The 12,359-nt window shown below is 34.3% G+C and overlaps 1 protein-coding gene across 2 annotated transcripts in view; it reads right to left on the minus strand.

The window, feature by feature from the left end:
• Positions 1-2,160: 2,160 nt before the first annotated feature.
• The window catches only part of LOC140447439 (C-type lectin mosGCTL-7-like), a 52,577-nt gene continuing 42,378 nt past the window's right edge, over positions 2,161-12,359 (minus strand). For both annotated transcript variants that reach the window (XM_072540086.1, XM_072540085.1), the window contains exon 3: positions 2,161-2,499. In XM_072540086.1, coding sequence (XP_072396187.1) covers positions 2,225-2,499 — 275 coding nt within the window. In that variant the 3' untranslated portion in view covers positions 2,161-2,224. The remainder of the gene's footprint in view (positions 2,500-12,359) is intronic.

Here is a 12,359-nt window from a genome sequence, read left to right on the forward strand (position 1 = left end):
AACTAGTAAGTTTAGGGCAATAGTGTCGTTTTTAAAATTCCAACAAGGTTTTAGGTCGGGAAGATCATGGACCGACGTTATATTTATAATGAAACACGTGCAAGAGAAATCATTAGAATACAACAAACCGGCATATCTATGTTTCGTGGACCTTACGAAGGCATTTGACCGGGTCAAATTAAAGAACGGTATCCACTTATTGTACGCAAGAGAGATACCTCTAGGAATATTCAAAACGATCAAAAATATCTACCAAAACAACACAATAAAAGTAAAAGTAGAAGACCCTCCCTATTGAAGCTGGCAATGGAATAAGACAGAGGGATTCCCTGAGTTCTCTATTGGTCAACCTGATTATGGATAAAATAATAAAAAAAAATAAGAAATAAAAAAGAATACCAAATGGGAGAAAACCAACTTTAAATAATCTACTATGCAGACAGCGCAATACTACTATCTCAAAGTGAAGATGATTTACAATGTATGTTGCACCAATTTAATATAACCGCCAGAAAATTTAACATGTTAATTTCCCCAAAAAAGACAAAATGCATGGTTACAACAGCAAATTTACTAAGATGTAAATTGGAGCTGAAAGGTAAGAAAACAGAACAAGTGATGGAGTTTAAATATCTAGGCATCACATTATCTAGCTACGTAAAGCTCGAAACCGAAGTGGAATATCAAGTGAATAGAGCAAACAGAGTCACAGGCTGCCTGAATGAAACAATATGGAGAAATAAAAATATCGGGAAAGAAATGAAAGGCAGGATTTACAAAACAGTCATCATAACACTGGAACGACAAAATCAGCAAAAAGAACAGGCAGAAAACCGAAAGTTAGTCAATCCAATAAGCGTAGAATATGCCGACTTTCTTTAGAAGATCATCGCAGATCCACAAAAGAAATGAATGCTATTGTCAACTTAACTGTCTTACAAATATCGTACCGCACTATCAGAAGAAAGTTGTGTGAAAATGAATTGCGAGCACGAACTCTTAGAAAGAAGCCGTCCCTGAACAAAAAACACAGGCAAAAATGCATTAATTGGACTTTGGCACACAGAAGGTGGACGGAAGAACAGTTGAGTAACTTAATTTGTAGTGATGAAACGAGAATCTCAATCTTTGGAAGTGACGGAGTGAAGTTCTGCCTTGGCCTGGAAATAGTCCTGATCTTAATCCAATAGAAAATTTATGGTCAAGGTTAAAAGTGTTATTATCACGCCGAAACCCAAGTAACAAGGAAGAACTGATAGAAGCCATTATTCAAAACTGGTTTGGAGTTATTACATTAGAAGATTTGGCTAGTCTCGTGAACTCCAAGCCTCAGAGAATCGAGTCTCCTAAAAAACAAAAGTTATCCCACCAATTACTAATTTTCTTGATAATAACCATTGTACCATGTTTTTTTAATATATCTACTAATAACTAACGGCTTTTGTTTTATTTATTTTTAAATTTTTGGAGAGAAGTAGAAGCATAAAACTATACAATAAAAAATTATAGATAAACTTATAAATAACATAGGTCTTATGAAAAAGAGGAATGCTGATAACAAAACTAAAATTCCAGAATTTTGGCCACTAGTGTACAGATATACAACGTAGATGCAAGGCAGAGAACATCAAAAACTGGGTAAGAAATAGAAAAGTAGAATGGAACGATCATATAAGCTGAATGACAACAAATAGAGTAGTAAAGACGACAAGAGACGGTTCCCCAATAGGAAGACGATCAGTAGGAAGACCACGAAAACGATGGAACGACAACTTACTGGAGGCACATTGAAAAACAGACAGAGTTATGTCTCCATAAAAAGAAGGAGAAGGAGAATTCTATTGTCATTAAAAAAATTCTTGTCTGAAACATTTTTTCTACGGCGTACAGCTTCTTGGTAAATCGATGTTTCCCGTTTCCTCCCACTGCGAGGGAGTGTTTTAGGTGAAAGCCTAAAGTTAAGAATGGCAAACTTTTTCGCATTTTTTTGGGGTACCAAAATTGACATTCTGAGTAAAATTAGAGATTCAATGGCATTTTTGTCGCTGACGACTGGACTATAATGGTCTTATGCGATCTAATAATTGTTTTTTTGTGTAATGTTATGGATGTAGATAACAGTCAATTTTAATTATGGAAGAAAAGGTTAATAAAACAATCTTTTAATGAAAGTTTTATTACAAAAATGGTGCGTTGACGATCAAATTAGTATTTTTTAAAACTGCTATTTCCTATTGTTTGCCTTTGCACAATCTGTGATCGATTCGCAGATAAAATACAATTCTGATAAACAGTTAATGTCATTCCAAGTGAAGCCACTAGGATTAGCCCAATGCCGCGCTTCAACGCAGTGCTCAGATGTATTGTGAGAGTTTTGTCCGCTGGGTTGCCCGGGGTACCAATTCATATATATCATGTTTTGTCCAGTAGATAACCAGACCCACTGGCCGTCTCCGACTTGGTCTGAAGCTGATGTCCAGTAGTGACCTTTTGCTAAACCTGAAAAAAAAAGCATTCTATATTATGATCAACTTATATTCCGATGTTTTATATATCCGTTTTAAAGAGATACAGAAAAATCTGTCAAAATAGGTAAATTTAAAAGAATGCGCAAAGTCTATTGAACCAGTAGTCTTATATCCAGTCATCAAAACCATTGTTAGCATAATACACAGCGGAATACCCTCCAAACTAGAAGTAGATAATAAGATACCGTTGAGCTGAACGGTGTCGGCACAAGAGGAACACTATTTTGCTTTTATTCCCAGATGCTCAGATATTAATCTACGACCTTTACGTCGGCTTCATAGACTACATAAAGGCATTTCTTAGGAGTTAACATGATCAGTAAATAATTACACTATTTATCAAGTACACAATTATACTTTTTACCACTCTCGAAACGACGATTCCAAACATTATAATGGTGCTAGATCCTAGAACAGTTCACTTGGTCGTCAACTTCGTACCACTTTCTTACAGGCCAATGATGATACAATTCAAGGCAGCAAGAAACAAGAAAGAATCTAAATATTATTTATGTCTATGCTCCAACAGCTGATAAACCAGAACCAGGTATTAAATATTTCTAGGCGGAACAAAAACAATTGTTGTCCCAAACCAAAAACGATACAATTAATTTTATATTAGCGGACTTCAACGCAAAAGCAGGCAAGGAAACATACGATGACACTATTGTAAACGTGGTTTGGGAGTAAGAAATGAACGGAGCGATACCCTAACTCAATTCTGAGGACAAGAGGAGAAAATGTTAATCTCTACCACATGGTTTAAACTACCTTAAGACATAAAAATATACAGAAACAGCACTCGTAGTGTAAAAATCCTGGTACAGACGTGGAGTCAGATTACAATCCTTTAGTAACAAAAATATATAGCTGAAAAAACGTATAAGAAGGTTATAAGAAAACACAACTCGGAAATACTAACGGACGCTCCAAAAACAAACAATTTCTTGCAAACTCAATAAAGAACTTAGTAAAGCCCAACAAAGTACAGACACCGAACCTACAATAATTGAAAACAACATACAACACACCTGGAATTTGCTTAAAAGTAAATAATTAACTTAAAAAAGCTTAATTTAGTTGTTGACATGACCGAAAATTGACATTAGCAGAATAGAGTTAATTTGGAATAAATTAGAGATACCTGAATTCTTAAGTGGAATGTCTAACAATGTGCCACACATGATCCCTATTAATTTAAGGGTTAGGGTACTGGAAGGGAAAAAGTTGACATTTGACAGATATTTATACCGGTAAAAGATAATCCCTTTAGAATAAAAATCGATCTGTTTTAGCATTTTCACAAAATCAAATTAATATTGCCAAACATTGCCAAAGGCAAATTACTGTTCACAGTTGAAATTTAGCCTTAGATGCAAAAGCAAACATTTGTGTCCATTTGTTACGTGCAAAAGCAGACATTTGCCTTTAAACCAATCCGGTTGCGACTTCTTAGTCACGTGCTGTCGTGTTTGCGCTGTTTGTTATTAAACTCGTATTTCGTTCATACTTTGTACTCACATTAAGACCAAACGTGGTGAACATACGTTATGAATTAGTGCTTATGAAAATAAACAATAATTACAGATTGTAAACATGAATAACATTATTATTGAATCAAGTTTAGCTGGTAAAGTGCGAAAACCATTGGTAAATAAGGATAAATGGAAACGAGAAATAGAAAAAAAAGCGGTATGATCAGATTGAAGTTTTTGTTTAACAACTGATCGGATTATATCTGTTACGATAAATATTATATCGCGTAAAACTGTAAATATATTATTTATAATTCTTTTCTATTCTAGTATTTTCTCCGAGCCGCTATAAAAACCATTCTGAGTTCCCGTTCATCTTCCCCCATGGTGTTCGAGCCAATTCATGTCTGCTTCGAGGGAATTCCAGAACTAACGGCATTTTATATTTAAAGAGGGAACTTTGCTGAGAACAGTAGTTATTCGAAAATAAATTGTTGTATCGAATAAGTTGTAAAATAAATTAATATAAATTATTGTGTTTTTAGGGAATTAGAATAAGTGTAGAAGACTGTAATAAATTAGAATAAGTGGAAATAAAGATTAAATAAACTAAGTGTTAGAACATTGAATAATAAATAAAGACAATAAATTAGATTAATAAAAATATAACATATCTTTAGGTATTCTCGTCAATGCCTTCCTAAATTTCCCAGGTGCGCTCATAACACTAAAGTGCATCAATGTTCCTCGTTGACAATGACCGATATCAGAAAATTCAACGAAAGCTTTTATAGCAAATCGAAATTCTATCAAGACATGTTTGTATTGAAGCACGGCGGGACAAATAATCCAAAAAGACCTGGTACGAAAATTAAAGAAAACGTTCTAAATAAACCAAAAACAGTCAGGGTAACACTTACAGGGTTACACCATCAACACTTCAAGAGGATCAATTCCTGTTTGTAAAAAACATTCGTAGCGATACTGGGTATTGGAGAAGATCGAATTGAAAGGATACTAAAGGAGTATCATAAAACAGGAGTTTTGCCAGCAGAAAGAAGAGGATGTGGCAGAACTTCACAAAAATCAATTCGTGAAAAACAAGCTATAACACATTTCATTTAATCCATTACTTTACATTGTGAACTAAATATATCGAAACTGTGGAAGATGTATAATTCTACAACGGAGGAACATCTACAAGTAAGACAGTGCTTCTTCAGAAATACTTTTGTACGACAATACAACATTCGTTTTGAATCACCAAAAGTTGATGTATGTTTACAATGTCTCCAATTTTCAGAAAAAAATTTAAAAAATGACAAACCCACAAAATAAAGATAATGACAGAACAGCGCGTACACAAACTGCGCAATAAAGCGTTTTATGTGTTATTAAGAGAAGACAATCTCACAGTAGCAATAGTTTCCTTTGATTGCCAAAAGAATTTACCACCACCAAAGATTCTATACCAGGCCTGCTATTTTAGTTTGTACAATTTTACAGTTGTAACTGGAAATTCAAAGTCCCCACTTAATACTGAATCAATAAAATCGTTTATATGTACCGTTAATGATCGCCAGAGGAGTTCAAATGAGATTGTTTCCGCTGTTTATTACATATTGACAAACTTTAATTTTAATAAAGAGGTAGAGAGAGAAAGTTTGTTTAGTGGCTGATGGTTGTGGGGACCAGAATAAGAATATCACAATGGTTAGAATGGTTCAATATTGCTGTGCTCCCTTTCATATAAAGTGTATAGAATTCGTATATCCCGCAGTCGGTCATTCTTTCCTTCCCCCTGATCGAGTATTTGCTCAAATATAAAGAAAAGTTAAAAAATATACTACTATAATTGATCCAGAAAGATAGAATAGTAGAAAGATAGAATGGTAGAAGATTACACAGTTTTTGCTTAGAAAGATGAGGTGCAAAAAGTTCTTAAAAGTCCTGGATCCTAGCATTTTCGTTGTCAAACATCTAAACGATTATTTTCATAAAACAAGGCAGGGTGTATTTATGTCACTAACAAACCGTTTTATAAATATGTGCTTGTGCTTTCTAAGCCCAAGAGCATCTGCAAGAAAGGAAAGAATATAACTCAAATCCAGTTACAACCATTGAGTGTTAGGGGGACGTTTAAAACCAGATAAAATAAAAAGCATATCAACTTTGTTAACGAAGCACTATGGGGTGAAATGGCCGGCTGATCAACGGCTTCATTTCTTCACAAAAGCTTTTTAACTACTTGGAAAACACTAACCAGGCGTAAAATCATCCTTAGGGTACGGAAGATCATCCTGAAGGCGCTGAAGACGAAAGTATGATTAATTCATCTGATATTGAAGATATTAAATTAATAATTTAGGTTTTATTTATATATTCATTAAAAGCAATATTTTTCAAATTTGGTTTTATTTTATTACGACCCTTTTTTGTTAGTATCACACACGAAGCTATTAATGATATAAGAAATACAAAATCAGTTAAGGTTCATTTAGATGCATAAGCAGACATGTGCAACTCTCACGTGCAAAACGAGACATGTCTAATTTTTAAACCAAAATATCTTTTTACTAACAAGTCTAATTTATGTGATGTTTAGTAGTAACTATTTTATCAAAGTTAGAAAATTTAAGGTCATGAAAGGACTAAAGCAGGGTTGCGGTATTTCGCCTATTCTTTTCAAAATTTATCTGGAATAAGCACTCAAGCTGTGGAAAAGAAAATGTAATGGCATGGGAATCCCTCTCAATGACGAGACTACACTGTACACCTAATGTTTCACTGATGACCAAATACTGATTGCTCAGGATCATGACGACTTGAGTTACATGAGAAGATTCATTTGAGAATTGAAAAAGAACTAGAGGAAAGAGAAATCCCTCCAGGCCTATGGTTAAATAGAGAAGAATGGCAGTTAGGAGTGAGAAGGCGTCGGAGAACGCTGTAAACCGATAGTAGTAGTAGTAGTCGAAAATTTTGGTTAAAACACGATGTTCATTGGTGTCAAATTACGACTTTAGTAGGTTTTTTGCGATTTACTCAAAACAACTTATAGGTTAAATGTCTGGTTTTGCATTTATACGCTTTATTTAAGAACCAAGTGGAGAAAACCTTACGAGCGTTTAGAACAAACTTGAAAACTTGGGTGCAAAATAAAAATAAATGGAAACCGATTTCAGAACAGACCAAAATACACATTGTAGTCAAAAATAATGATGATCTTTGATGCAGAGGCCTCTCAAGATACCTTGAAGTAGAAAAAAAAGACATCGAGAAGTTTTTTATTTATTAAATTACTGACATCAACAAAGTTAATTTTATTTCAAATTAAAGAATATTTATAGATTTTTAATTGTACGTTTCCAAAACCAACAAGTAATAAATTTATACATTATTTATAACTGTTGTGACCTAAGAAATTGTTTTTTTTTCTATTATATAATGTTGGTGAAGGCCTAATTTAAATATATTATTCAATATTCTTACAAATTATGTTAGAAACTACATGTAATAAAGCAAATACTGGTGTTCTAAATAAAAAATCTTCAGTAAAAAATAAAATGTTCCTAGATTAGAAGAGAAATTAAATAAATATGTAAAGTTAGGGTAAAACTCAAAAGATGTAGAAAATAAAACCTTAAAGAGAAAAACTGGAAAGTCGTGAATATATATATATATATATATATATATATATATATATATATATATATATATATATATATATATATATATATATATATATATATATATATAAGCGGGGATCCTACAGCTTCTGCCGCTTCCCGCATTTCGATCGCTATCTTTTTCTATCTCTCCAGGTGTCTTCATCAATTGCTCTATCTTTCATGGTTTCCATAACACCTTGTATCCAAGACTTGGCTGGTCTTCCTCGTTTCCTTCTATTACTTGGATTGTATTCCATAGCTCTTTTTGGCCATCTGTTGTCGTCCATCCTCTGTACGTGTCCATACCATATTAACTGTCTAGTTTCTATTCTTTCAGAAGTTGTATGTACTCTATCTGTTTTTCTTCTAATTTCAGAATTAGGTATACGTTCTACTCTTGATATACGGCAAGCTCTTCTTAGGTAGTCCATTTCAACCGTGTCAACTTTTTTCTTTCCTTTTACTGTCATTTGCCAACATTCTGCTCCATATGTAAGAATGGGCTCTACAATTACTTTGTAGATAGTCATTTTAGTTCTCATAGTAGCTTTGTTGGACCAAAGTATCGAATTCAGAATTTGAACACTCTTCCTGCCTTGTTGCACTCTATAGTCTATATCTCGTTCCGTTGTTCCTTTACTGCAGATAATACTTCCCAAATATTTGTATTCGTAGCACCTTTTCATTTGTCTAATTTCCAAATCCGGGTCTTCGTCTTCATTGCCTATTCGCATATATTCTGTTTTAGACATATTCATACTCATCCCCCATTTTTCGTATTCATCTTTGAGCTTTCTAAGCATATAATCTGCATCTTCTTCACAGCTTGCAATTAGTACTTGATCATCTGCAAAGAACAGCGTTGTCAGATAATGGTTGTTAAGCTTCAACCCCATTCCCGCACATTTTTGTCTCCACTGGTGCAGTGCTTCTTGGATATATATTTTGAATAGGGTAGGGGAAAGACAACATCCTTGTCTCAAGCCTTTCGTTACTGTAAATACCCTTGAGAAAGTATTTCCTGTTTTTACAGTGCTTTGAGGACATTTATAGATGTTCAGTATTGCTTTTAGATATGTTTTACTAAGGTCCGTTTTCGTCAAGACACTAAATAAGAGTTTTAAAGGAACTGTATCATAAGCCTTCTCCAGATCTATAAATACCAGATGCGTAGGGAGGTTTCGAGCTGTTCGTTTTTCAATTACTTGTTGAAGGGTAAATGTGTTGTCCACGCACGATCTTCCTGCTCTGAAGCCGCTTTGTTCTTCAATTTCTTTATACTCCTCTTCTATTCTTCTTTTCAATATACGACCATATAACCTTCCCAGCGAGCTAGTTACGCTAATGCCTCTATAATTTCCGCATTCTTTTCTGTCTCCCTTTTTATAAATGGGGCTAATGTGGGCCAAATTCCAATCGTCTGGAATCGTTTGGCCTTCAATTAAGCATTTATTAAAAATATTCACTATGCTTTCCAAAAGAGCATCCGGTCCATGTTTCACCAACTCGATGGGAATGTCTCCAGGCCCGGGTGCTTTTCCATTTTTCATTTGTTTCAATTCTTTTTTCAGTTCTTCTTTGTTTATCTTATGCACCTCTGAGTTTTCTGTCATTGAGATATGGTCGGGTCTTTCCATAAATTCGTGCCTACTTTCTGTTAATAGCGTTTCGTAATATTTTTCCCACTTTTTATTTTGAATCAGGTTTATATTTCCCTCATCTTTTCTTTCTTTTCTAATACTTTTTATGAATTTCCAAGCTTGTGTCACTTTGGTTCCTCCTAAGCATCGGTCCATCTCTTCGCACTTCTCTTCCCACATTTCGTTTTTTCTTTTAGTGACTTCCTTCTTTGCTTCCCTGTTGAGTCTGCTGTAAATTCTGCGGTCTTCTGAGTCTTTCGTGGATAGCCATGTTTGATAAGCTTTTTTTTTGTCTTTAATTAATTTTCCTACTTCTTCGTTCCACCACTCAGGATTTTTTCTTTTGTCAGCTTCTTCGTACCCCAATGCCTCTTTGGCCGCCTGATGAATGCAATTTTTTATATCTTGATATTCTTTTTCGGCTGTTTCTCTTCGAGTTAAGTGAGTTAGTTTTGAGGCTAGTCTAAGTTTGTAGAGGAATTGTACTGATTCTTGTTTGAGGCTATCAATATTATATCTTATCTTTGTGGATATATATATAGTTTAGCTCAACAGGCCTCAAAGGCCTAAGGCTTCAACGGTTTTCTTCCATTTCTTTCTATCTTGTGCTAAGTGTTTTAAATCTTGTACCCACAGCGACTTCATATCTTCTTTTGCCGACTCCAGCCATTTTCTGCGGGGGCGGCCTCTTTTTCTTTTTGTACTAGCCTCCGTGCTAAATGCTTTTATTAATTCATTGGGAACTCTTCCTTCCTTCATTCTTGCTATATGTCCGAGCCATCTTAATCTTTGAATTTTAGCGAGTCTTGTTATTTTTGGTTGCCCATATATTTGCATTATTTCTTCATTCGTTCTTTTTCGCCAGATGTTCCCCTCTTTTACACCTCCGTATATCCTTCTAAGAAGTTTTCGTTCCCAACTATCTAATTTTACTTCCATATCTTTATTTAGTGTCCAGGTCTCGCTAGCATAGAGTACTGTAGGTCGGATAATTGTTGTATATAGTCGTTTTTTTGCTGTTTCGACCTCAGTATCTTAGTCAGGCTCCCAGTACTCTTACTACCTTTGGCCATTCTTTTTATGATTTCTTGGTTCTCTTCGTTCCTATTTGTTAGTGTCACTCCCAAGTAATCGAATTGGCTAACAACTTCAAAGTTATATTCTTTACTTGGGCTTTGTATCTTAAAGGACTGTCCTAGATGATTTTCGTTTCCCCTCATCACCATATATTTTGTTTTTTCTTCGTTTATTTCTAAACCATATTCCCTGGCTATTCTCTCTATTTTAGTAAAGATTTCTCTTAATTCTGCAGGTCTCCTTGTTATTAAGGTAACATCATCTGCATATGCTACGCATTGATGCCTGTGATGATATATTGTGCCTCTAGTGTAAATGTTACATTCTCGTAAAATCTTCTCTAAGATTAAATTGAAAGAATCTGTTGATAACGGGTCACCTTGTCGCAGACCTCTATTGGTGATCAAGCTATCCGAAACCCGTCCTTCTAACATGAGTTTACTTTTAATATCATTGAGTATGCATTTAGTCAGTCTTACTATTTTTGGTGGGAATTTAAAATATTCTAGTGCTTCATATACTTTATTTCTTTTTATAGTATCATATGCCTGTCTAAAATCAATAAACAGTATGTGTAATGTTTGGTTGAACTCATATGAGCTAGCTAAAATTTGTTTCATTGTAAAAAATTGGTCTATTACCGATCTGTTTGCTCTGAAACCTGCTTCATATTCACCTAGACAATTTTCAACTTCTGTTTTAATTTTATTTCTAATTGATATGGCCAGAATCTTAGACACTGTATCTTGTAGAGCTATTCCCCTGTAATTTTTACATTCTATAACGTCTCCTTTTTTATGCACTGGACATATGATTGCTTCCTTCCACTGATTGGGTATTTTTTCTTTGATCCATACTTCGCGTATTAACTCAGCGATTTCTTCTTGTACCATTTCGCCACCTTCTTTTAAAAACTCAGCAATGATACCATTTTCACCAGGTGCTTTGTTGCTTTTTAAGTTTTTTATGATCTCTATAATATCTTCCTTGGTAGGTACTTCTTCATTTACATCTGGGCCCCTTACTTCTTCATGCTGTAGTTGCGTTTGTTCTCTTTCATCTTGGTCGTCCGTACATAATATGTTCTCGAAATAATTGGCCCACCTTCTTAATTTTTCACTGTTCCACCTAACAGATTCCCCTCTTCATCTTTATAATATCTTGATGTGGTTTTGTACTGGGTTCGGTCTCTTTTTATTTCTTGGTAGATTTCCTGACTTATTTATGTAAAAAATCTTCTTCAATACGAACTAGTTTCTGCTCTAAACTTGACCGCTTCTTCCTTCTACAGATCTTCTTTGCTTTCCGTCTTTTTGCGGCATAAGCTTTTTTACTCTCTTCATTATTTCTTATTATGCTATTTATTCTAGCTTTATTTCGGTCATTAATGGCTTTCTTACAATCCTCATCATACCAATCCGTTTGTTTACATTGTCTGTTTCCTGATAATACTGAGTCGGCTGTTTCTTGAATTTTTTCTTCTAGTTGTACCCATCTGCTTTCTATATCATTTACTGTTGTCTGGCTTTTCAGTTTCTCTTCAATTTGCTGCCTAAATTTTTTCTTATCTTCTCCCTTCTGAAGTAGTGCACCGTTATATCTTTTTATTTTTTTACAACTAGTGTTATTAATTGTGGATATTATTTGCTCCATTTAAACTTTGACCAAAAAGTGGTCCGAATTTGCATCAGCACCTCTGTAACTTCGGCTATCTTTTATGGCTCTCATATGTTTGGCTTCTATTAATAAATGGTTTACTGTTTGTCCATCTGGTGATACCCAGGTACCTTTATAAATTTCTTTGTGATCAAAATAAGTGCTCATAATTCGCATATCATGTTCGAAAGCAAATTCTATTACTCTTTTTTCATTCAGATTACTGTCTCTATGATTACTTTTTCTCCCTGTTGTTTGTTTGTATACATCCTCCCTGACAATCTTGGCATTCAAATCTCCTACAATTATTTT

The sequence above is a fragment of the Diabrotica undecimpunctata genome, chromosome 8 (genome assembly GCF_040954645.1).
Source record: "Diabrotica undecimpunctata isolate CICGRU chromosome 8, icDiaUnde3, whole genome shotgun sequence".
NCBI lineage: Eukaryota > Metazoa > Arthropoda > Insecta > Coleoptera > Chrysomelidae > Diabrotica > Diabrotica undecimpunctata.